Here is a 27,756-nt window from a genome sequence, read left to right as displayed (position 1 = left end):
TGCAGTGTAAAGCCAAAGACTTTCTTCATCTGAAACTTATGCAAAAAGATAAACAGCAACATAGTCTTACTCCTCTTTGAAGTAAAAATGGTAAAAAAAGAAACAACCTGAATCAACTGGTAAGAAAGGTCTGAAATGTTTTCTTCTACTGATATAGGGACTGATCAGACAACTTTAAAATAATTAGAGCAGAGATTCTCTAATACTTTTTGCCTTTTCAACACAGTTGGAAAGGCAGAAAAAAAGCAAAGCACAGGCACACAAGCCATATCCACAGGAAGGATTCATTTGGTTCTGGTTTGTCTCTGCTGCTACTTTGCTTTTTTTTCAGCAGTAGTAAGCTGGCACTTTGGGTTTACTGTGCTTCACTTACTAAAGCCTTTTAATAGTATATAGTGCAGGAATGCAAGAGAAAAAGATTCCCATATGACAGAGATCCTTTGATATTGTTACTTCAACCAAAACTTTGAAATACAGTAGCTGGTTTTGTGTATAGCATATGACAATTTTTCCCCGAGTCTTATAAACTTTGATTTACTTAACTGCTGTCACTGATGTGACTCACAGAAAAGAAAGCATGAAGAGATTGAAAGAGAGAAATGGCTAATGTGTTAGTCTATCTGATGGCACAGGATTATATGGGACAATAATTAGCACAGTCTGCGCAAGAAATCTACAAAAAATATTGGTAGCAAAGAAAAAAAGAAGATAAAATTATTGAAAGTGTTTGACATTATCACAATTCCAATATAATATTATGCAGGTTTCCTAATACTTTTTTTTCTGTAGAGTAGCTAAAGTTATACTAAGCTGGAGAGAAAAAGGAGATATAACTCTGAGATATATATGTTTGTATAAAGAGCTGGCACCTGAGGAGCTCACACTCATTGCTATATAGTCTGCAATGACCCAACCTGATGCTACAATGGAATTGTATACAACATCATGGTGAACAAACAGTGTGATGGAGGGTGGCTGCCTCTCTTCTGGAAAAATACAGTACATGGTTGATAACCTTTAAAAAAACCATAAAATCTCTCATAGTGAACACACCTTTTCTACTACTTGTTCCTGGCAAGTAAACATACAACCTACCCCTCAGCAGAGCTTTAAAGTGAGAAGGCATTAAAGATACCCTTAGAAACTGCAAGTGGGATTGTTAATTCTACTAAAAGAAATTAAGATTTTTCCTGGGGAGAGCAAAGGTGATTTGGGAATATCCACCCTGTTCCACCACTGGCAGCCTGTGCAGTCCCAACTGCTCACTTGGGATCAGCTCCAAAGCAGACTGAGGTGAGCTCTGGAAGCAGCCTGGAGAAAGGCACCAAACGCACACAGGTGGGGTCCAATTTCCCTGCCTTCCAATGTGTTGTCCTGCCCCAGATGTGACCACCTACAGGGACCATTCACCCAAAATTTGAAGGCGAATACAATAAAATCAGAATCCCAGAATTGTTTGGGTTTGAAGGGATCTTAAAAGCCCATCTTGTTCCACCCCCTGCCATGGGCAGGGATACCTTCCACTATCCCAGGTTGCTCCAAGCCCCATCCAATCTGGCCTTGGACACTTCCAGGGATGAGGCATTTTCAGGGCTACCGGGTGCATTAGGAGGTACTGACACCACAAAGCTGAAGGAGGGGAGGATTTCCTCCAGAACCCACTGAGATGCCTTGTCCTTATCTGCCATACTCTGCTCAGGGAAAAGGAATTGCCTCTCACCTCTCTATGGTGTAGTTTACCTATATGTAAAATGAAGACAGTGCTTGCCCTCGAGGGGTGTAGAGAAGCTTAATTAAGTAGGAGATTCTTAGCCTTAATCAGACTTCTCTCACTTGCTAAGTACATGGGAAATCCTTCCGTTCAGGAACAAACTTGACACCATGACAAATGAATCAGCTTCCTTACCATTTTGCCTTTGGGAATTATTTTCCTTGGGAACAGATATTTATGAAGCTGTAAGAAAAAAAAAAAAAGTAATACCCAAGCTGAACAAAAACCCCAAATCCCCACATTTCTATCACTGCTGATGTTTTTCCTTCATGTTAAATGTTTCCTGCAGTTTTATTTTATTGGGGATCCTGTTTTTGGGAATTGGGTAAGGACATTTATGACAGAAGATGTGACAGGTGTGTGAGCTGTGAGGTGTGTATGGGGCAGTCTTGATTCATCCCATCTCTCAACCCCAACCCTTTCCCTCTATGGATATGATGATTTAGGAGAGGAGAGACCCCATCACCATCACTGTCAGTTTAGTTGCCTGTCACAAAGAACTAAGAATTGGTCTTGTCAGATGCTTGGACAGCTTTGGTGACATCCAGAGCCTTCTGTACAAGGTCTTGGACATGATTTGAGAAGCTCAGAAGCATTAAGGGGGCATTCAGAAGCTCAGAGGATCACATCTGTTTTAAAGCCAGTGGGTTATTTCAAAATTGAATCAATAAAGACAGGCAAGAGAGTTTCAAAAAAGTCAAACCTCAGTGATTTCAACTGAAATATTATCTATTTGTGGAATAAATAGATACGGAGCCAAATAATTCTGAAGTATCTAAATTCCACCTTCCCTCTCCCACTCACAGAATGTGCTTTAAAGCAAAAATGCCAAATTAATACAAGAATGATAGTTCTCACGGTATCTCCTGCCAGGCTAAGAAGGTACAGAGAATATCCTGAGAAACTCTGTTCTTAGGAAATACTAAGTCCAGTTTTGAAAGCTATTATGGGTTCACAAAATTAAGAGGAACGTCCAGAGTTTTGGTGTCTGACTTGAATAAAATTTGAACTCTGGCCCTCTGAGAGTAAATCAGCAGTATGCATGTGAAATATGTTTTTCCCCTCCTAAGCGAAGCACACCAGTGGATTGGGCAGAGGCAGAAGAGGTTTCAAATATAGCACACTCCTTTTTACCAGTGAGTACTCCTGGACCCAGCTCCCTCTGCTCCAGCACCCGTCTGCTGGGAGGAGAGCTGGGCTGGTGCTTGGCATGGGATGAATCCGGGCCAAGTTTATTCATTTTCCAAATCGTGATCTCTGCGATGCCCTCCCATTCCCATTCCTCCTGTGACACCATTCCTCCAGAGTTTTGGCTCTTCCCCAGCCCTACCTCTCCTGGGATGGTCCCGACACGAGCCCTGGCTCTGTGGTGGCTTCCCCAGGGAGACCTGGCTGACATGACTGAAATACAAGCTTAGCAGAGTAATGCCCTCACTATTTCACTCTTCAGAGGCAGCAGAGTTGGGGTTATTTACAAAACCTCCTGGGTGCTCCATTGCCCTACTCAGCTCCTCTTCCTCCCTGGCTTTGTGGAGTACTCAACTGAGCAGCGCCTTCCTGCCTTCTAATCCCAAAAAAATGTCATATCCCTCCACACACAGCCCTTCCAGCCTCAGCCCATATTATTTTTTGCCTGTGCTCCACCACTGCCATGTTTTGCTTCCCGGTTCCCATGTGGACTCTATTTATTCCTCGGGAACAGGATGGTTAATGAGGAGACAATTCCATTTAACAGTCTCGGGCAGTTGTTTGGGTGGTTTCAGCACGTTGATGGACAAGCTGCTGCCAATGGTGCTCAAAGCCTGTTAAAAATGCTCTTGCCCAGCCCTACCCACTCATTTTGGCTCGCTGGGCTGTGCATCACTGTCCCATGAACTGCACCTACACAACCCAGGCTGTGCCAGAAACTGGGTCACTGAACCGATCTAGGTTAAAAATATTTCAGATATTCCTTAATTAAGTGTCAACAACTATTCTCAGGCTGAAGAGCGACTGGAATACCTCCTAATAATCTTGCCTACATATGCAAAAAGTATGCCCTAATCTAAAATGTATTTGTAATATAAAATGGAGTTCCAACATTTGACCCCAGTGTATCCCACTCTGTCACACAGACAAAGGAAATAAAAATGTGTTGCTGTAATTTCCTTGACAGCAAAAAACCAAAACAAACAAGAAACCTCACACATATATGTCTGGGCCAATATATATGATAATGTGAAACAATGAGTTAGATTTTTCATGGCCATGTTGAAACTCATCTTGTTAGTTCTAAAACTGCAGCAGATAAATGTGATTATTTTTTAATATGAAAAATCTAAATAAATAAAAATACATCCTTAAAAATTCCTTGTTGAAAACTTTTACTGACTTTCTATAGAGTTTGAAAGGGGAAAGTTTTCACAGCCAGGGCTGTGAATTCTCTTAGAAAAAAATAGCATAATGTTGATTATTATTGAGTTTTATTGGTGGCAGTGATGGTATTATTATTATTAAGTGGTATCACCGTCTGTATTACTATAACTACGGGAGTGACAAGATGCCCTAATCAGATCCATGCCCTATTGTGTCAGGCATTTTAAAAGCACAGTGAGAATGAGAAAAAGTTTGTAATTGAAGCAGTTAAGGCAGACAAAAGGTGCAGTGGGAAAGGGAGGCACAAAGAGATGAACCGAAACTGCAGAGAGACAACATTAAGCGTCTGATATCTGGAGTTAACATCTATTTAAACACAGACTTTTTTGTCTAGACAAATATATATGTGTTAATGCACATCACATTATGCAGCTTGAAGAGTGTGTACCAAGATTGACAAGAAAAAAAAAGGAAAAACCTGGGATTTGGTGGTTTATTTCATCTTAATGAAAACTGGACAGACTAAAAGCAACGTAGCACAGAGCAAACAGGAGATTTGCTGGTGACTAACTTCAGTCAAAGCAACGTTCAAACCACAACCCATTAAAAATTGAAATAAAATTCAGAGAATAACTGTTGGTAGGGTCTGACCATGATTCAAACAAGCAATGGCAATGTACTTCCTATCTGGGATATGGACAGCAAATAAAAAACTTGGTGGTATTCCAGCTGAGGAAGACTCTGGTTAAAAGCAGACAGACAATGTGCATTTTTCAGCACAGAGAAATTTCTTTCAGCTCTTACAACCAACCATAAAGTATCCGAGGTCAAAAAGCCTCTCTTGTATTTTGCATAATTGATAACAATGAGTTAACCGTGCAACAAGAAGAAATACTAATTATTTTTATTATTTTTCTTCTACTTTGATTTTGATTTATATTATAATTTAAATGCTTCATACATCTGGCATGATGTACTTTCTCTTGCATTTACTTTGTTAGGTACCTTAACAAGACTGTTTTATTGGTGAGGCTGCTATAATTAATTTTTTTTAATGAAAATATTTTTAGACTTGTTCCTGTTTAAATAGGCCAGATATTTCAGCCTCATTTAAAGATGAGAGCATGCTCAAAATATTTCAGCAGCTTAAGCTCTTTTTCCGCATTTCATTTAAAGAGTCAATTTTTAAGAGCTGCTTTTTGTCTCCAAGTTATTTAAAGTCTCATCTTGCCATTAGGTTACACTATGAGTAATCTAAAGTTCAGGTTTGCACATGACAGTTAATAATTTTGAATTCTAGAACCAAAAAATTCACTATTAAGCTTTACATTAACTAGAAAAAAAATTATTTTTTAATCGATGGAAAATAATTTAGTCCCAAGTGAAACTGCTTTTTGCAAACAATTTTTACTATAGTGTTCAGCTCAAATTCATAAAAACAAATAGACAAAGTGACATTTAGCTGCAAGATCACATTTCTCTAAAGATAAGCTCTGCACAGCCATTGCTACCAAACGCTGTTTTATCCGAGCTTTAAATTCTACTCCCAAATTTGAATAGACTGCAAAGCTAACAGTGTTACTGAGGAGCAATATCAAAATATGTGCCTCCTGGGTCTAAAAACCACAAGTTATTTTAGCTTCTGCTAAGAATTGAGGGATTTAAAAGAAAAAAAAAAGTTGAGTACAGTAAGTAAATAAATAAATACATTATCTACCTTCATGACCTTTCTGTTCCTGCAAGCAAACAGCGTCCATCATTTGTAACTTGACTTTCCATAAAAGTAACAGTTCATAAAAATCTGTGAAACTACTACCGGGAACAAACAAATTAAACAATGACAATGTAATAAAATAAAACTGCTGTTCTACTCCTATAGCAGAAGAATTGCTTCTTCGCTGGGATTAATACATCTTGCAGAAAACAATTTTAAATAATGTGTAACATATGGATTCGGCTTTTATTATTCTTCTAAAAGAAGACAATTATATTTATGTGATAAACTGTTCAGTGTTAGTAGCATAATGTTTATATTACTGGCCACTTAAATAGTCTTTGGCATAGTTTTATAAGGAACAGAAGCCTCCAGATCTTTTGAAATCCATCTTACAAAGTAAGTCCTGTCTGTTACTTGGAATGCAATGGTTTTACATAGTTTTCTTGCTAGGAAAAAAAAATGTACTGTAGGTAATGTCGTTGTTAAACTGCATGCATGATAACTTTCTGATGTTCTAGCTACAATTCCTGTGGCATTTTAGGGCATTCTAACGAAAAGTGTGACAGCCTTGAGCTGTCGGGAAATAGGAGGGGGGAAAAAAAAAAGCAACTTTCAATTTTAACTTTTTGGAAAGGAATGATCATGATACACTTTTTCTGTAATAAACCTTTTCAAGGTGTTTTCCTTAATCTCCTCACTCTTATAAGCAGCTGGTTCCTCTGCTCTCTGATTATGTTGGGAGATTACATTTAAGAAAAGAGTGAGTTTCGGGTAGTTTTCAAGGAGCTGCTTTTGTCCCCATTATATTCCAGATAATTTTCAAAGAGATTACACAGGAACCATAGAAGTATTTATCTCGTTATCTTCCCGTGCTTCTGAGTAGAAGCTGCACGCATTTCTAAAGGAAAGAGGAATGTGCTACCAAATAAATATTTTCTGTGGCTGCTGTGTACATGGATTTTTATTGTAAGCAGTGCTGGCAGCAGCCTGTCTGCATCGCCGGGGTTCTGCTGGCCTGTGTGTCAGTCACATAACAGGATCATTCTGAAAAATTATGCAGAGTAAACAAATGTATTTATTTGGGTTTATAAAAAAAAAAAAGAAAAGAAAAAGGGGGGAGGAAAGAAATAATAGCAACAGTTTGGGGCACGTTACTGTTCTCATTTTTCACTCCTGAAGTACAAGTCCAGTGTTTTAAATTCTCTGCTTCTCGATTGCTTTAAAAGTTGAGGTTGTTAACAAAAGATAAAGAGTGTAACCTAATGGAAGTGAAATCTGCATATTCAGTTAATTTGGGATTTATTATCCCAGTAACTAGACTTGCAACTGTTCTAAAACCGTTTTGACTGAAGACTTGAGAACAGTAGGAGTGGATGGCTACCCCCACCCCCATTCTTAAAAGAAAACCTGTGCCTGCTGCTTCCAATTTAGTGCAATCATGCCTCTTACTGGCCAATACAAGATGCAGCATTAGCTGTCACATGCAAATGAGTATTCATGGGGACTTTGAAATGTGCAATAAAGAATAAAGACACACATTCTGTGAATAATTGTTTTCTTTTATAAAACTGGATCCAAAAGGGAGTGCCATTTCACCCAGAGTCTGTAGCCTTTCTATGGTTACAATCTGCTGTTGAAGCCAGATATTAGGAATGAAGTGTGGATAAATGGAGGACTCCAGTTTCTCGTGCTGTCAATCTTTCACAGTATTACATTTGCTTAACAACAAATAATCCAATCCATGTTTGTGGTTCTTGCTATCTTGCTTTCTCTTCCAACTGGGACTTTTAAATGCATATTGATGTATAATAAAGTTGTCCACCTTACATTAGCTTGTTTTTTTTTCATACAAAGCCCAACATAAATTCTTCCTTTTCAACAGCACAGACACTCAAAATTACACAGCAGTATGAGCTTCATTGCAAACCTGGAGTATTTCAAAGCGCTCTGATATCACTCACCAGGATGAGAGAGAAAGAATAACTCAGATTTTTAGGGCCATTTAGACACAGGGTGGGGGGAAAAAAAGAAAACAACAAGCTGTATGCAGACACACATTGTGGAGCTGTGAGCAGCCAAGCTAAGCTCAGACACACACACCTATTCATGGAGCCTGCAGCCAGAATGTCTCAGAAAACAGCCATCGACTTGTATTGACATCAAATCATGGCATGATGAGGCCCTATCTTTGCTGGTAGGACCCCAAGTCCTCAGTCCAGCAATGGGAAGAAAGTAAGTAGATGCCTCAATTGCAGCACCTTTGCAGTGAACCGAAGGACCAGAAGTTAGACTCTATGATTCTTGTGGGTCCCTCCTTAATCAGAATATTCTGTGGTTCTGTGATAACTGCAGGGAGTACTTGACTGAGATGGGAGTAGAGGTGGATAAAACTGGTTAGCCAGCGGGAAGAAGGAAAGCTAAGGATAAATGCTACCTACACCATGGGGAGGACTGACCAGTGCAGGCTCAGCAGAGGGGGAAAACCCTCTTGTAGGTAACTCAGTGCCTTGGATTGTGTTTAATCTGGAAGTTTGAGGACTCCAGCTCAGCCAGAACATCTCAGCAGGCAGAATGTGATCCTGCAGGAATCCCAGAAAGGTGATCAGAGAGCTGAGGCATTGCATTTTTCCCTTCCTCTAACACAAATAATTCCTTGTTGCCCTGTTTACTCCATACCTTTGCTCTTTGAGGGTGCTCCCCTGAAACACAGGCACACATGTGCAAACACACTGAAGAAATGAATCACCAAAACTATCATTACAACTGGTACAATTACTGTAAACAGAAGCATAGAAGTGTGAGGTAGAATTGTGGGCATGTTTCACTCCTGTAAGGAAGGATGCTCACCTACTAGGGCTCAGCACATTGACCAAACCCATCCCTTGGCTACCTGCTCATTGCTGTGATCCAGGCTGCCAGGAAGACAACTGGTTCGTTGTAACTTTTAGTCCATATTGTTTCTCCTAAGGGACCTGAAAAGTGGACAACCCTAGGGCTGGGGCAGAGGGTTTGAAACAAGGAGATTTGGTTTGTATTCCTGAATCATCACAAACTTCCGTAGGCATGTTACTCAGCTCCTCATTTCCCTGCTTACCAAATATAGCTAGCAATATTTTGGTATCTCACAGAGATGTTAGCACAAGCCCTTCAACATACATATCTGCTCATACATTATCTCGATGGAGTCATTTCCAAAAGTGACTACAAAATACTCTGTGCAAACACACAGCTCCGTGAGGCTTAGTCATGCCAAACACAATGCAGTGCATCCCTGCAACCACAGGAATGCAAACCAGGACCTCATTCCCACATAAAACATACTTGGGGGGGTCCTCAAGGACTGGACCCCTTTATTCTGTAGCCCCAGCAGAGAGTAATTTCAATTATTCATGGATCTTTGCCCCACTGTCCATGGCACAGGTGGCCTTGCACTTGGAGACGCATCACGAGGGAGACCCGCATTTGAAGACCTAATTTGGCTTTGTGTTATCCTGAGCCCCAAATCCACATTTCAGAGGGTGACTGCAGCCTTATCTGCAGTCTCTGTACACAGTAGGGACTTGGCAAATGGAGTTTGGTGAAATGGCACGGCACACTACATAGGAGACTGACTATAAATCAACAGATTTTGGCTCTGCTCCTGGCTCTGTCACTGATTTACCATGGAAACTTGGGCAAATCTTTTACTCTCCCTATCCTTCATTTTCCGTACCCATAATGTAAAGATAATGATGTTGCTTTGCAAGCTCTTTTGAGATCTTGAGATGTTAAGTGCTAAGTGCATTTTATTAACATTAATAGCACCCAACTGAGAGGATGCTGTACAGCACTAGCCTGGCTGTCCCCAGAAAACAGATTGGTGTGGGGAAAGTGTGCATTTGTTAAGCAGCTTAGACACTGCTCATTCCCATAATACTTCCACAACACACAGGAACAAGATCTGACCTACTAAAACAAAAGAAAAAAAAGAAAAGAAAAACGCCATAAGGAGAAAATTTCTAATGTGACCTGTCATCTTATTTCTAGCCCAGGAAAACTTGGGGATTTACTGGAGATTATCAGTGTTGCTGTGTGTGGTTTTTATAGCCAGCCACAACCCCAGAGCTCACGACTTGTGGTGGAGACCACTTCCATTAGTAGGCATTAATCACCATTTCATACACTCCAGCTCAGCGATTGCTGAGCAGACATTGAGTGGATGCACTTAGTTATATCCTATCACACTTTATATCTGCCTCAATTTTAAAATAAGTTAATTGTACTGAATTATATTCTGGCTCTTGTATTTATAGGACCACAGCACATTACAATGTATATTTTTTAAATGCTGTCTAATAGGCTTTGTTACTTTACACTTCAATTTTCAATGTTTCTGCTCAAATATGTATCACAACATACACAGTAAAAAGGGCTATGAAAATTTTATTATTAATGCATTTTTTTTCTTCTGCCGGAGATAGAACTTTGTTGTGCATGTTATAAAATGTTAAATATTAGAATTATTTAAAGTTAATAGCATGCCAAGAAAATGACTAATAATACATTATACAATTAGATGCCTTTCATATGAGTGAATCCATTAACAAAATAAAATACACTCAAACAGAAGACTTCTGATTTGTGATTTTAGCAAGGATTGCCCATGTGTAAAGCTAAATTATTTATTCATTTTTTTAAAAAAACTGCTGGATACATCAGTTTGCAATTATTTGCATTATGTTCGAATGCTTTATCATGTGGCTCTGATTCAAAAATACGTATCTCTAAGTTGCTGTAACATCTTCATCTGTGCAAAGCACTAAACACAGAAAAACAAAAGTAAGTTTGTTTTCCTGGATTCAGGAAATCTGATGATATCAGAAGCTCTTGGTGTTGCTCTTTTAGCTGGTTTGGGTGTCTTTATTATCACTCTTCAGCCCAGATGTCCTCATATAGTTTCACAACTATTTGAGTTTCCCAAGTGTACCTTGTTTTCTAGATAGGATCAATTCCATCCCATCCCACCCATACAGACCTCAAGTCTGGCATCATGCATCTTCATCCTAATTTATTCAGATGCTATAGCACAATGGTTTTCTCCTTTACTTCCAAACTCATTATCCTGCCTCCTCAGCTGATGTCAACCTCATCCTTGAACAAAACAACGAGCAAGCAGCTAGCTTTTCTTACAGCAAGAAACAGCTTTTAGCGCCACAGTGATATAATCTCCTCGCTATTTTCCTCCTGTATTTTCCTTTTCCATCTATACCCTGTCTCTGGAAAGGCACCCGACGCCAGCTAAAGAAAGTTCCACCAGGAGCGGGTAATCTCCTCCTCCTCACATCCATCTTCTCCTCACTGCTGCTATCTACTTAATTAAGTCATTCTCAATCTTCTGTATCATAAGCACATAATGTTGGTTGATGGAAATGTGTTTTGAAATCCCTGTTTGTTTGTTTTTTAATTATCTGATTACACCGGGAAAAGGAAAAAAAAAAGAAGAAAAAGAAAAAAAAATAAAAGAGAGATCTCTCTTTTACAAGAAGTAAAAATCCAGCAATAGCTATCTATCTTATTCTCTTGCAAGAGATGTTTTCCCCCCACTTTCTAATACCCAATCCAGTCTTTATAGATCATGGGATTTAAAAGTGTGATGAACCCAACTGCAGCAAATTCTGGTAACATCACTGCAAAACTGGTTTCAGGTTAAAGATGCCTTTTATTATCAACTTTACTCAGCTTGTGAGAGGTGAGGAATGCTATGCTTAGATTCTGCTGAGGTTTATGTCAGGCTTTTGGCATAACCGAACTCCAGGCTACTGTCACCCCAAAATAACTCCTGCCCATATGTGTCCCAATGTCAGCCCAGGGTGCAAGTCATGGGTGAGCCAAGTCTCCCACGTTATGTCAGCTGGTAATAGGGGAAAAAAGTGTGCAACAGGGACATAGAAAAGGATTATAAACTAGCAGAATTGGACACTGACCCTGAAGCAGAAGGGAAAAAAAATAGTATAAAACATTTGTACCATTATACTCAACTCTCCATATCCTGATTATTTTGAAGTTTTACCATGTTATGTTGTATAAATAATAGTAGTAATTATACAAAGAAGAGACAATGAGTTGAAATTAGAGCCCTGGATTCACAGGATGATTTCAAAAGGCATCACTCTCCCAACTCACCCCGAGGTGTTTGTCCATGCGAAGAGCTTTGATTAGGCTCAGATTGTTACAGTAGAGTTGGGAAATGGGACCTTTGATCTCGAGAGATCTGAACAATCCCTGTTACTTGTACTGACAACAGGCGTGGCACAGGCTGAATGGTGTTAACATTCGGGTGAGAGCTGAAAATCCAAGTGAGAGCTGTGCTACGTTCTCACTTTTGAGACTCTGGTACCATGCATAACTTGGAAATTAAAATACAGTGTGACTACCTCTCTTAGTGTTCAAATTAATATGCTTAATAATCCCTGCAATAATAAATCCAAAGCACAAATTAAGACTTGGAAGAGAAGGCGAAAGCAATGTCTCTTTCTTTATATTTGCATATATGGTGTGTGTTTGTTCAGGACAGTAGGATGTGACACTTTATCAGTATTTCTTAAAGGTACTTCTAAAAAAAAAAAAAAGTGTTTTCCCCTAAATAGCTATGCAATATTTTTATACACTAATATACGATGGGATTTTCTTTTCTTAAAGGGAAAAAAACAATTGTGTAGGCAAGAAAAACGAATTATTTTCCTAGATACAGGCATCTAATGCTTCTTAAATGCTCTAAGGCATCTCACCCAGCTTCTAGCACTCAATTTCCAAGGGCACAGCTCCCCTGTATACCCTCTGCTAGACCCACCAGCCTTCCAAGATCACTGACACTCAGCATCCTCTCAAGTGGCACTAAATAACAGTGATTAGGTAACTGAATCAACACCAAAATGCCAAAAAGAATGTATTAAGGGAAGATGCTTTCGAGGACTCTGACAATTTGCTCATGCAAAAAATTCCACTGAATTTTTTTACACAATAGCATTTAAAAACAAACAAACAAAAAAGGAAAAATAATAAGAGAAAAAAGACAGGAATAGTCAATCCTAAATCTGTAAAAAATGATACTATGAGTGAGTTGAAAATTTTTATTTCTAAGACTATTATGTTTTCAGCAGGAATGTATTTCTAAGAAATGCTGTATGCACAAATGAGACAGTCAATATAAGAACACAGGTTTCCTCACAAAAGCCAAAGTTCTCAATTATCACAGAAGTTATAATTTAGATTTTTACCTCCTTTATTTTTTTTTTCCCTTCTGGATATTTTTCATGCGAGTGTTTTCCAGTTTGACCCCCAGCACTCTTAAGCAATGGAGTTAAATACATTAGCAAAGTCTCCTCCAACCAGAATCTCTTGCTACTGACAGCATTTGTATCTACCATAGCATTTAGGGTTTCCCCAATTCTCAATATACAGAACACCACAAATACCATGACAGAGCCTAATTCCATGGTGTGGTAACTTCTCATCCCATGTCACCCTACAGACTATTATGTAATGTATATCCATATATAACACCACCCTTTTCGTTGCAGGCCTGTTGCAAGCTCGTATTTGCCATCTGCTTTTACACAGAAACCACAGAATTACAGATATTGACCACAAGGGACAAAACCACCCCAAATATTAGGCCACACCACAATCTTGTAAAACACTGAGCATGACCAACTATAAGTAGGAACTATGCAAATTAGTTCTCCAGGGTATCCACCTCCTCACAGCTCGAGATCATCCTGTGCAAAATACCTCTGACACTTGGTTCAGTTTATCTGTAAATAAGCCTGGCAATCCCCAGCTTCTGGAGATGACTCCATCATCCTAAAAAATCCTAGGTGGAAAGTTTTCCTGCTAATACTCTTAACAAACGACTCGATAATTTATTTCCTTTCCCTGTTATTTTGGAGCTCCGTGGAATGGCATTTCCTGTAGCGTTGCTATCAGAACAACAAGCCCAAACAAAGAGTCACCCATGACAACGATGAGCATCCCCAAAAAAAGGCAATCCCTCAGCTACAGCGTGCAAACCTACAGTCCTTCTGTAAATAACACTCCTTGAGGGGTTATCAAGAAGCTCTTCAACTTCTTGAAGTGTTACTAAGCACAACGCTATTGTAACGCAAATAGTGCTGTGGTTAGAAAAGGAATAAAAGGCATGTTCTAAATGCTTGATCATACAATACATGCATAAAATCCATGGTATGTTTGTGGCTGACCGCACTAACCCATTCTACTGCCTCTTCTGCCCCAGTCTACTGACTTATTCATCGCACGAAAAGAAAAATATGACAATACCCCTGGTTAGAGAAATTTTAGAGTGTCTAGAGCTACAGATTGGGTAGTATAAGATTTAGAATTCTGAATATCTTTCTGTTTTGTTTTCTTCTTCACAAATATGTTAACATTCTAGTTCCATCAATTTTTTGTGATACAATGTGCATTATATACAAAATAATTCAAAATTTTTCAAATTCAAATAATTGTTGCAAAAATTAGTATGTCCATCAGATTTTGTCATCTGACTTATATCTACAAATCATTGTTTGAGGTACTATAGTTGTCCCCCTTTCGCTCTGGAAAGTTAAGGATAGGATGTAGAAATCACATCTTCTTTTTAATAATAATAATGATGGTGGTGATGATGATGATGATAATAATAATAATTAAGAAATATAATGTTCTGTAGCTTAAAATAGACACACAGAGAAAAAGAAGAACCCGCATCAGTAACATGCACATATTAATTGATTCACCAACTACTGTGGGCTCAATTAAAGTATTCTGTTGTCAGAGTTTTAAAGCTTGGAAAAAAAAATTAAAAAAACCTGAAATTCTTGGCTACAGCTTGGCATATGCAGGTCTTAACCCAGCAGCAAGCTGTTTTATAATTATTTCTGAAAATTGCTTCAGTCCATTTTATTTTCTGTGCTTGCCTGGGAAGTGTGAAAAAGAAGGAAAAAACTATTTTTGACTCAAGGCTTTCAAGACATTTTGGTTCTCAGCTAGCAAGTAACCCAGTTTGAGCCTGATATTTCCATCGTGAACTTTGGATCACTCTTACTGGTTTCTCAGTGAGACCGGTCACATGAATAACTGCTGGCAGACATGAGGAAGATTTTGCTGCCTGGGCTGTACTCGATCACACAAATGACACCAAGGCTGGAGGGTGGCTCTAAGGTCAGCCCCCAACCATGGCATGTTCCTCTCTTTCTAAGGATGCTCTGAAAAATACAATCAATAACCTCCCAAAACACCTAAAAAGGTATGAGATGGCAGGATATAAAGGGAAATCTCACTAAGGCATACACACGAGAAATTGAGGACCCACAGACAAAGTGACTGCAAGAGGGAACCAATCCCTCTTTTTATCCAGTGATCCTTGCTGCAATTTTTAAATAAAGCCCACAACAATCCTCTTAGACTGCCATGTTTGTAGCTACTTTCTGGAAGTTGGGAGCTGAGAGAGGACCTGCTCTCCTCTGCCCACAGAGCCTTTGTTAGGGGCAGGATCAGAGCTTCTGGCTGCCTTTGGAATGGAGATATTTGTTCCATGGAAAGATTCGGGTGGCTTTGAATGGGAAGTTTTGTTGGTTTGGGGTGGGTTTTGTTTGTTTTTTTTTTCTTTGTTGTTTGTTTTGTTTTGGTTGGTTTTTTTTATTTATTTTATTTTCTTCTTTATTGTTCTTGGTTTTTTATTTTCTCCCTATTTTTCTCATTTCAAAGGAATAAAGCTTGAAAAGGAGCTGATTCTCTCTTACCTTTTTTTAAATTTGTTTTCCTTTTTCCCCTTTTTTTCACTCAGCTCCCTCCTCCCTTTTCTTCCCCCCACTTTTTTCTCTTCTAAATGCTTCCTTCAAAGCCACTCAGCCCATTTGTGTTGACCTGGAGGCTCCCTTTCAAATGCAGCTTCACTCTTGTGTCATCTCCACAGGCTTTGCCCTCCAAGGCAGAGCCATCCAGGAAACCCCTGTGATTCCTCATAGCCAAGCTCAGACATATGGTCCCAGCAAGCTCATAGAATCAGTAATATTAAAAAAAAAAAAAAAGTCCCAATATTTGTTCCTCTTTTCTCCTAGTTCATTGATAAAGAACATGTCAGTTAGGTTGAAGAATCCTGCTGGTTAAAGGTATCATCCTTAGCTGCTCATATGGTCGGGGCTATTACTTGTCAATTAGATTAATCCAAGTCATTTTAGAACAATAAATATAAGTACAGATGGAATATAAGCATATTGAAGATTACTGTTTTTGACGGCTGTTGTTTATTAAATCAGGAATAATGCCGAAGTGAAGATTTTGTTGATATTTCAAATGGAAAGGAAAAGTGAATTAGAATTAGATATTTCTCAGGAATGAAAAAAAAAGCAAAACCAAAAAAACCTCAACAAACTACCACACCACAACCTCCAAAACAGCCTATAGGTAATAAAAAAGCAAAGATTTTACTTAAAATACCACCTACGAGCTACCTTTGGAGAAGGGATATGGCACCTATAAACTCAAAACACTAGGTATGTTGAAATCCATAAAATTTCCAATTACTGCTTCAGAATTTATTGTGCACATATGGAAAATAATACTTGTAAAAGAGAAAGGGGTTTGTGCCTGGTGCTGTCAATACTGTGAAGGATGGGGTGATTATAAAGCAAATTAACAATACTTTTAAATGTGCATTCACTTATCTTTCCAATTAAATCCTTGTTAAACAACTGCACAGACAGTAATGGTGCTTCTGCAAAGCACTGATCAAGACAGTTTTATTGTAATTTTTACTCTGTAACAATTAATCAAGTAGGCATTTTCTTTATTATTAAATTATTTAGTTAATAAATATTCTCAATCAGTTCACGTATTTCTGGTTTAAATTTTACTTTTAATTTTTTTCTTTAACTGAATCATACCTCACTATATTATTGTAGAAGAAACAACAGAAATATTTTAATTCTTTTTTTGCCCAAATGGATTTTATTACCTCGAGGTAAGAGCAGGGTAAGATTAAATTCACCTTTTTTTTTTCCCCTCAATGTAGAAGTATTTGGATATCTTTGGCTGTTCTTTTCCATGTTCCACAAGAAAAGTGCTTTTCCACAATAATGTAATATTTATCCTCCGCAGAAATTCATATATTTCTCCCTGTTTTGGTATATAGGTATAGTAACAGAGCTATAAAAACACAGTAATTGACCTTTGGATGGTCCGCGGTGCTTTGCAGTTAACTCACACAAGGTATTCCAAATGAAATAAAGGGATGCAAAGGTCATCTGAACAGCAAATACCAAACATTTTGCAAACAAAGCATTGGATATAAAGACAATTAGGAACTATCTTGTATTATGCATGAACCAACACTTACTGAATGAACCAATAAGTATTGAACTTTGTATTTCTATGGTTAGTTTCCCTGAACATATATGCATTAGGATAGAACCCTAGTGTTTCAGCACTGTGTTATGAACCCTTTATAGCTCCATTTTTTTTTTTTTCCAGTTAATTTAGTACTCATGAAAATTGCTTGTTTGACAGCCACAGAAACTGAATGCCCTTCCATCCACCAAGCAGATCAGCACATGAGGAATGAAGGAGGTATCCCTGGTCTTCAAGTATGGATTAACTGAGAATTTCTGGGAGAGGGGGTGTAAGTAGGACAGGGAACCTGTAGGGTTTAGCACAAAGAAGGTTCTCACCACACTATAAAGGTATCACACCTTGTATAGAAGGGCAAGCAGGACCAGTCTTGAAGCAACCTATTCCAGTGGAAGGTGTCCCTGCCCACATCAGGGAGTTGGAATGAGATGATCTTTAAGGTCACTTCCAACCCAAACCATTCTGGGATTCTATGATCAACATAATGGCTTCAAGCAAAGCGGAGAAAAAAATCACTTTTACTTACAAACACTCTGGTGGGTGAAAAGTCTTCTCTTTTTCTTGTGTTTTTGTTTCTCATGCACTTTATTCCTTGCTGTTGGCATCTTGTTTGTCAGATCAGAAGTTTGCTATTGAAACCATCTCCCACCTGTCCTCACTTTTATATAGTGGTGCCTTAATGACTGTGAGCAGCCTCACCTGGGGCACCCCCAGAATTGCCTGGGGCCCTTGTCTGAGCCAGCCCGGGGCTTTGGGCCAAAATAATGGAGCTTTCAGCAGCATCCTCATACCCTGGAACTGCCAGCACACTTTACAGGGCTTAACAGACCCATGAACAGTATTTAATCCCTTTTCCTACAGGTGTGAATTAAAAGAATATCCTTATAAATACATGTAAAGTATTTCACTTATTAAACCTTGCCTAAGATAAGCAAAACTCCTCCAGATTTTTCATAAAATACCTAAAAATTGCCAAGTACAATGTCTGTTTCTAGTTTGCTTTTTTGCCCCCAAATTTCAATTATAAACCTTAAACAATACTATGGAAAGCATGAGAGGAATAGTTATCTCTGTCTAATGTCTCCAGCTATTGTAGAAGCCTTTCCTGTAGGTTTTTAGCAAAAAAATATTGACTGCCTGGTAGCTTGCTTTCTAAAACCAAAATTTTTCAGTGCTTGTAGACTAAGAAAAGTACGAATTTCCTGATGTCAGTTTGGTCCAAGCAGCTTCTACTGCCTTGATTCAGTGATTTGAAAAATGATGACTTAGAGTTTAGAAAGTGCTGAGAGATGTTATAGCCTGGTCCTGTTATGATCAACTGATCTTTTCAGCTCTTAATGGGAAAATAAATCATAGATAAAAGATAATCCTGTTGCACAGAAGCAAAAAAGGTGTGATATCAATAGACTTTTATAGAAAAAGAAAACTCTGTGAGAGGGATAAAGTAAATAAGGTAGTTTGTTCTGCTGATGCTCATGTTGGCAAGGTCGAAACCCTCTTCAGGAGCTGCCTACCTCAAGAAATGAGACTGAAACACAAAGTATATTCAGAGAACTTAAAAAGATACAGGGCTTTTTTTTTTTTTTTTTTTAATTGTAAACCCATCCTCATCCCAAAATTTCTAGAATTGTTTTTTTAAAATATTTTTACTGCTACTTCTTCTTTAATGATAAAGCTGTCAACTGTTAGTTTCTTTCCCTTTCATATTCACCAGTTCTCTCATTTCATTTCTGATGCTGCAGACGACATTAACAGTATAGGAAAAGGAGCCAAATAAAGCTTTGCTATATTCTAATTAATGATTTTTCTAATAAAACATACTTTGATATGGCAGCCAGCCTAGAGTGTCTTCTATGATCTTTAATTTTCAATGTGATACATATTATTTATAGCCCATAAATGTAGGTGTAACACAATGGCAAAGCAAGCAGGAAGTATCTGGCCTGTAGAAGAATTAATTGTACAGTCAATCTCTGCAATGCAAATAGGCTTTGTCAAACATTTGTTTGCATTTATAATTAAATTAAACTTTAACTAAACTACAATAAAAAAAAAACTCTGTTGCAAAATCATGTATATAAATACTACTTTCCCGCTGTTAAATACTGAAAAATGAAGGTACAAGGATTGACCCAAGGAGGTCACAATACTTACAGAGGGACAGGGATGTGTGGAGTCAGTTATTAACCATCATCCCACAGCAGAACTACAAGTGACAGGGAAATCACAGAATTGCTGACGCCTGAAAATCTATCTGACACACAGAATCACAGAATCAACCAGGTTGGAAAAGCCCTCATTGATCATCAAGTGCAGCCCATGACTAACACCACCCTGTCAACTAGACCATGGCACTGCCACATCCAGGCTCTTCTTAAACACCTCCAGGGATGGTGACTCCTCCACCTCCCTGGGCAGCCCATTCCAGTGTCTGATCACTCTGTGAAGAATTTCTTCCTGCTGTCCAACCTAAACCTCCCCTGGCACAGCTTAAGACCATGTCCTCTTATCCTGCTGATGGTTGCCTGGGAGAAGAGCCTGACCCCCACCTGGCTCTCCCCTCCTGTCAGGGAGTTGTAGAGAGTGAGGAGGTCTCCCCTGAGCCTCCTCTTCTCCAGGCTGAAAAGCCCCAGCTCCCTCAGCTGCTCCTCAGAGGACTTGTGCTCCAGTCCCTTCCCCAGCCTTGTTGACCTTCTTTGGACACTCTCCAGCCCCTCAATGTCCTTCCTGAACTGAGGGGCCCAGAACTGGACACAGCACTCCAGGGGTGGCCTCACCAGTGCCCAGTACAGGGGCAGAATCACTGCCCTGGTCCTACTGGCCACACTATTCCTGATAGGGGATGCAGGTTGGGAGCATATACTACTTTTCCTAGTAACTTTTTTCCCTCATGAAGCATCTAAAGCTGCTGCTGACCTCAGCACCTAATTAACAGGAGACATCAGGCTCTTGGGGACGTTTAGTGGAGATTGCTACTGTCCTCCCAAGCGCATATTAAATAAATCCTGCTTCCCCACGTCCCCCTGTCATTTTTTCAGGTACACTATGATTCAGTGGGCTGCTTCCTGCTTCCAGGTTCCTCCCTAGCACAGAGAAAGAGTGTATTTAAACAATTCAAACAGTGACTGGCTGTCTTAAAGGTATTCTTTGTGTCTGTGTTGTTTCTTGAATGTTCTGATCAAAAATTACTGGATTATTCTGTGGGAACTGCAATGCTGGGCTGTCCCATTTTCCTTCCATGCTGTTGGATTCACCCTTGAGTTCTGTAAGTGGCATTAGGGTTTACAGGAGTCGAACTTTTTTCTGCATGCTTTTACCTAAGCAAAACCTAAGTACAGACCTGGCTAGAAATTTTTTACAGCTGGAATTTTAAAGGATGTGGAAGGGGAGTTTCTCTTCCCATTGAAAAGCCATTCTGTCATGATATAAAATGCATGAATGCCCTAGTTGTAGCAATAAAGACCAACACAAGAAACAGTAATTATCACAACTGATAGATGATAACATAGTCCTCCAGGGGTATTAGTTTTCTTTGAAATTCCTTTGGTCACTCAGTAGGCAGATTTCTTGCAATGTACCTCAAATACCCAGTGCCAGAGTGGCTTTAATGTACTATTATCTTCACCATTATATATTAATTTTTCACAGTAGTATAAACCAGAAGAAAAAGGTACCTCTCTGCTTCAAAAAGCCAGCTTAGACTTCTGTCTAGCTTTACAGCATCAGCCCATCTGTTTTAGGTGAAAACTTGAGCAGTAATGTTAACCTCAAGCATGTTAACCTTTGGATGCCACAAGACATGACAGACAGGACCATTATTTTTATGGCGCAGTTTTTTCCTGAGCAAAGATCCTAGGCAGTGAAGAAGGATAGAAAATCCCATTTGTGCCTCTCTGTCTCCAAACAAAATACAGTGTATAGTTATTTGAAAGCCAAGGCAGACTACATTATTGACACACAAATACCCAACAACTGTAAATTTAAGAGAACCCAAATAATGAACCAAAACCATGAGGCTGATTGGTAAATGATGATTTATTCAGTCTTGCTGAATTTACTGGCATAAATACTGACTCCTCATAAACCAGAGTTCATCCTCCAATTTCAGCTGAAGACAAGACTAATCTGGAGCATCTGAGGAGGTGGCAAACACCTACTACTCCCCTGAAACTTTCCCTAGAGATGTAAATGGAGGCTTGAAGGTGGGAATATTTTTGCATCTCTCCTATCTCTCAATTTCATGAGAATATTTGAGTCAAAAGTCTTAGTTTATGTATAGTGCAAAGCTAATTGAGGAAGCTGTTCTCCACCAGCTATCACTTCCACACAGAATACACAATATTTAGCAGTTCTGGTGACAGTCTCCAGGTAACTTATAAAAAAAAATAATAAAATGTAGGACAAAATGTTGAAGCAGCCTCATATTTATATTTGATTAATTCAAAAGTCTAATGCAATTTAAGATTTTGTATTTTTCCTAATTTCTGAGAAACTTAATTTTATTTTCTTGCTTAGTAGTATCATCAAGTTCACTATCACTGATGATATTTGCTAAGCTTTTAAATGTGGGGAGAGTTAGTCTTTGCCAGGAGTAGTAAACCATTTGGAGAGATGACTGTATTTGTCATTCATCCTAATTAACTCCCAGTATCAGCTTCCACACCTGTAATAGTACCTATTGATCAGTGTTAGATTTGTTTAGGCCACATGGGTGAAAAATGTGCTATTACATTTGTGGAAATATGTTCATCATACACAGACTCTGTGGAAATACATTCAGTAAATATGTACAGGATGGTTCTAATTCTGGTTAACAAGTCCCCAAAATATTCATCATCCCTCTTCTCATTTTCTAGGGTCAAATCTTTTCTTATTCAAAATCAGTGGTAAATCTTCCACCTACTTTGGCAGAGCCAGTACTCCACTTTTAGTGTTTCCTTTTAAGTTCTTTTCAGCACCTTCTTCTCTTTTGCTGGTTTCCTTTGGATCCCTGTTCTACTTTTGGTTTTGTTTAACTTTCAACATCCAAACAATCTGCTATTTTTCCTTTTAATCATTTTCTTTCCCCCTCACTTTGATTATTTGGTTTCTACATATGCTTTGCTTTTTGCCACCTTATTTCATGTCTCCATTTCCTCCTGTATTTTTAGATTTGTTTGTTGTTTGTTTCTCATCTCCAGTTTAACTACTATTTTCCTCTGCTTACTCTGCTCTTTTTCCTCTCTCCTAGCTGACATTTCCCTCTGCGCAATATCTTTCTACCTTCCCTTTCCTCTTTTTTCCAAAACACAGCTCATCATTCTATGCCACTAATGTATAGCAGATCCTGAAATACTGTCATCTGAGACAGTTAAGTACTAAACAAAACATTACCAGGGTGGAGGAATCACTTACCCTGATTGACAACAAATCGTAACTTTTGTATTGTTGCCAGATTGCCGCTAACTCTGTATATTCCATCAACATCTAGACCTGAAAGAGAAACACATATTTCATTTTAGATCATAGAAGTATTTTTCTTTGTACGTCTGTCAGGAAGCCAGAAGCACCCTCACAAGTATGAAGGAGAGCAGCGTAGAGAACGACTGAAAAATAATCCACCTGACAACAACTGAAGTGCCTCCCGCCTGATTAAAGCAACAACGAGAAATAAAAGTGGTAGATTAACTTAAGTGAATACAAAACACCTAGCTATAATTATCTTGTAATTCTGTCAGCGGAATATGGTTCTGGGAGGGGGGTTTGAGTGTGACAGGAAAGGAAGAGGTAATTAGCTCTCGAGCTCATCGAGAAGGGCTGTTTGGGACGGGCACGATGCTGCGCCAGCCCTGCTGAAACTGGGGGGGGGGTGTCAGTATTAATAGTGCCAGGGAAACTTCTCTGTCTGGGGTCTGGGTTTTTCAGACACGAATTTCTGAGGCTGTGACCTTTCTGAAAATAAAGTGGTGAGGTGCCCATCCTGAAATCATGACGTGCGTGAGACTACACACAACTACAGTTTCTCCACTATATTCTTCATAGCGGATCAGACAGGTTTGAGGATGAAATTAAATATCCCAAATAGCATATGCCCTGGAGTACATTTCTTCATTAATATAGGCCATTCTTTTCAAGGACAACCCGACAGTCTTGTTTCTCCCTGCATATCTACTCAAGGTTTATCTTCTAGGTGAAACTAGATGTCATACTCCCTTTTGTGACATATTATCTCCTACAGCAAGCTCTGCTGATATGAGTGTTTAAAATAGCACTTCCAGCCCCGGTTGCATAGCTGTAGCTTTTCAAAGCACATGGGAACTGCTCTCCTTTTCCAGGAGAATTAGCTGTTGTGCAATAATGACCCGATCTGCATGCTCAAAAATCAAAACCACTAAACTGCACATTGTCATTTCACATTTAAAACTTGCAAGTACATAAGAAGCCAAGAAAATCTACACAAACTAAATTTTTTTTTAAGGCTACTTATCCCTTGGAACACAAGTTTTAATTAGCTTTTGGCAAGCAATTTCAGAGAAAGCCTTTCTCTTGGAAAATGCTAATTTGTCAAACTCAAAAATTTTCAGGAAATATTTCCTGACAATGTACCTAGGGGGAATATTTTACCAAGTTGAGGTGGGGCAAAAAGGAAATCTGAAACTGTAGGGAAGAGTGATAATAAGTACAAAAGCCCAGAAGCCCAGTTGCAATAACAATCAAAGATGAAGAAGCTGAGCTTCAAGTCCTTATTGAGTCTTGCATCATGCCCTGGAACACAAGTGCATGATGCACTTGTGCCAGTGGACTCAACTGCTTGGAGGTATTTCTCACTGATCTTAAAACATTTTAAAAGATATACTTTTGCTTTTGATGAAGTCTGAAAACAACTAAAGTATTTTGTTTGTTTGCATGTTTGTTTTTCTTCTCTACAAAATACAGTTTTTATTTTATGTCCTTCCTAGCTAGCAACATCCTGTTTTGGTTTGCATTAAATAATCTGTTTTAAAAATTAATAATAATTCCCTTATCTGGTTATTAATAATAATTCTGCACTGCTTATCTGAGTGTTTTATCAGATTTCTACCCTGCACCTGTGGGTGTCCTGCAACATAATACAGAGAGTGATGATTCATTTCAGGAAGATCTCCCCTTTGGTTACAGAGGGATAAAGAGAAAGTTTATTTAAGAGAAATTAAAAAGGATCTGGTAATCAAGAAAACTTGGAAATTATCCATCTGCTGGATGTATAACATATGAGGAAATGGAAATTACTAAAATGTTTAAGTAATGCAATTCTATCCTAAATCTGAAGAGTCTAATTCTGTTTTAGTGAGGGGACAGTGAGAGAGAAAGAGTAATTCCCAGCATAGGACTGTGGGACTCTTGTGGTAGGGGATTAAGAATTTCATCATGTAAATTGAAGACTAAACCAGAAATTAAAAGAGAAAAATAAAGTAAAGTAAGAAACAGACAAGCCCCCAAACAGAATGTTAACTTTGATTTGGATGCAACTCAATTCAGTACTTAACTTTATTGCATATATATAAGTGAAAGCAATCCATGTCACTTTGGGTGAAATAGTCTCACATTAAGAGCATCAATTTGGAACCTGCATAAATCATCTAAATCAAGTGAGAATGACAAGTTATGTTGTAAACTGGTGGATATTACATCTTGCAACATGGGGTATACAAGTGCATTATTATTGTTATGTGATTATTTTGGTCCAGAAATGAGGTCTGATTAGCATTTCATTTGGGCACTATGCAATATGGCAGAGATTAAAAAAAAATGAAAAAAATAAAATCCAAGAATATCAAGCCAATTATAGTGTTCACGTGCCATCAACTTTCTGCTCCAAGAACTTTGAAAGTTAAGCCAAACCAAACCAATGCAAATTGGTGGATTTGGACATCCTTTTCATGACCACGTTATCTTAGCTGGATTGTTCACAACTTATTTTGGAAATCCAATTAGGCATAAAGGAGAAAGAGAGAGAAAGAGAGAGAAAAATATATCTTTATAGTTCTAATATCCTGATTCTATGAACAATTTTCAAAGCAAATTCACTTTTAAGGGCACCTCTGTCAAGAATAAAACATCACTGCACTGCTGTCAGTGTTTCTTCACGGCAGGCTATAAATACTTAGGGAACAAGATGAAACAAAAGCCTTGCAGAGTTTCCTATCTGGTGCTGGAGTTTAAGTATAGTGGTAAAGAACATTTCAGAAAAAATCCCCTTCATTGTAATATAGTCAACTTTAGTTCACTATAGAGTGACCTTCTTGTGTTTTGTAGGGATGTTTATCAGGGAAGGATCACTGGATTTTGCCCTAAAGGAGAACAAGTATTTTATTTGCTTTATATTCCAGTCTCCAACTCTGTTTCTGTTTGTTTTAATGAGGAACCTGAGAACAGGATGGACCCACAATTAGAAATTATAGGCAAAAGCATGATAATGACTTCAGTACTTCCACCCTATAGTTTGTACTGGTGTAAGAAATGTAGGAAAAGAACTTTCTCAAGAATACATCAGTTCAGCTGCCAAACTATAGCAAATTTTAATTATTTTATCTTAAAAAATTAAACAGGTACTCCTGATGAGAAAGGTGAAATTGAGCAGGACTCAGTCTTGGTTGAGATTCAAGAACAATAATGAATGTTATGGGCCCTCTGCACTGCACAGAAGATGGTAGAAGAACATTTATTTAAAACATTTCTTACACTCTTATTTCTACCCAAAATGGAAGTAACCATGAATGCAGGTCAGTGTCAGACCTAGTAGCAGTTTGTGCTGGAACCAGGTGTTGCAGAGAAATATTAAAAACACAGGAGAAGATTACAGTTTAGGTGATATATTTATTGAAAGAAATGTTTTAAAATATTAGATTTTGATATTGGCTGAAGTTGTCTTGATGATTTGTGAACTACTGGGAATTAAACATTCTCACTAATTCTTTTCTCTCACATAGAACAAACCCCTCTCCCAAATCACATTTATTCTGTCTAATCTTAATCCATATTTGACAATATCTTCAAACCGAATATAAAAAAGAAGTTCTCTATGTGTGGGGAGAGGGGGGATGGTGGTATACAGAAATTTCTCTGGTTTTTAACAAGATTTAGGATTTAAAACATATCATTTTAAACAGTACTAGGTAACTTCCTGCACTGAAACCCACGGAACTTTCACAATTAATGTATCCTGAAATAGGTGTGGTCCCCAGGCCTGTTTTGTAAGAGAAACCATCGTGCTGGATTCAACAACAAAGTGAAGTACAAACTTGAAGAAAGGCATTCTTTAGTTAGTCCTTTCATTTAAAATCAGTTATGTTCAGGGCAAAACTATTGTATTTCAAAGGAGCCTATTATGCCTTCCCATAAACAGAAAGATCATACGTTTTAAAACTAAAGTATCATTATGTAATCAAGCTGTTGTATTATAAACTATTTTGTGGGCTCAGATGCCCAGGGCTATCTTTACAAATATTTAAGAGGTCATTATCAGGGTATGTTCTCCCTAAAACTATAATTCTTTCCTCGTGTTTTCATATACATCTTACCATAAATATCTGATTTATAAACAATTTTTTTTAAGGTTTACTAAGGGCACAAAAGTGAGGCAAGAAGTCGTTCAAAGAAGCAGAAGTGAGCGAATGCAGCAAATATACCCATGTCAAGATAATATGATGAGAAAAACACAAAACAATGTGCAACAAAAGTAAAAATTTACAAAAGGATAAGTATTTGTATGCCAGGAGAAAGAATATCATGAAGAGCAGCAAAGAATAAACCTGACAGGTTAAAATTTGATATTAAAAATACTGTGTTTGTACAGGGTGATAAAATATACCCAGAGATTTTCAGGTGAACGTGGGTGCAAAAATAACATTTTTGTCTGATGCCATGGAAATCAGAGGTGAAGATGGTGAGAACAATGAAGCAAATTTGAGTTACAGCACACACAGTGTTGCTGACATCCCTGTCCTGCTTTTTGGTGTGGCGATGGGTGGGGTTGAACATGCCCTAAAGCTCCCAGAGCGGTGCTCGAGGCCAGCACCAGGATTGGCTCTGCTCTGCTGGAACAAAACTGCTGCTTTGATTGCCAGAACTACCCCTTCTTGTACTCCTCCCAGAAAAGGATCACATTTTAAGGCTTAAAACAACATCCCAGCAAACATCTGGTATGAAAATAGGTCCCATTTCCTGACCAGGGAAGGTACTTGCTACTATGGAAGTGGGTGCCATGCAAATGTCATGTTAAATAGTTCTAACAGACAGAGGATAAACAAACTTGGGAGACCAAACAGTGGATGATATTGGAAGTCAATCCGAAGGACAAAACCATAACCACTGATGTAAAAAGGATCTGTTTACATTGATGCCCATGATATACTTGTGTCTCTCATTCTCAAATAAAATATAGAGAAGTATTTGGAAGTGACTAAGCTGAAGAGCTATTCTGATATTGTAAAAGCAGTAAGAGGGATGCTCTTGGAGGCTGGCTAGACTGACCTCAGTCACAGACAGTCTACTTAAATTATTAATTCAG

At 38.4% G+C, this 27,756-nt stretch overlaps 1 protein-coding gene across 1 annotated transcript in view; it reads right to left on the bottom strand.

Moving 5' to 3' along the window:
- ARHGAP15 (Rho GTPase activating protein 15) overlaps window positions 1-27,756 on the bottom strand; it is a 331,823-nt gene that overhangs the window by 84,866 nt on the left and 219,201 nt on the right. The window contains exon 11 of the mRNA XM_017834748.1: window positions 22,623-22,700. Coding sequence (XP_017690237.1) covers window positions 22,623-22,700 — 78 coding nt within the window. The remainder of the gene's footprint in view (window positions 1-22,622; window positions 22,701-27,756) is intronic.

The sequence above is a fragment of the Lepidothrix coronata genome, unplaced genomic scaffold (genome assembly GCF_001604755.1).
Source record: "Lepidothrix coronata isolate B3197 unplaced genomic scaffold, Lepidothrix_coronata-1.0 Scaffold238, whole genome shotgun sequence".
NCBI lineage: Eukaryota > Metazoa > Chordata > Aves > Passeriformes > Pipridae > Lepidothrix > Lepidothrix coronata.
Note: the sequence above shows the minus strand (reverse complement) of the source record. Positions and strands in the feature narration are given on the sequence as shown.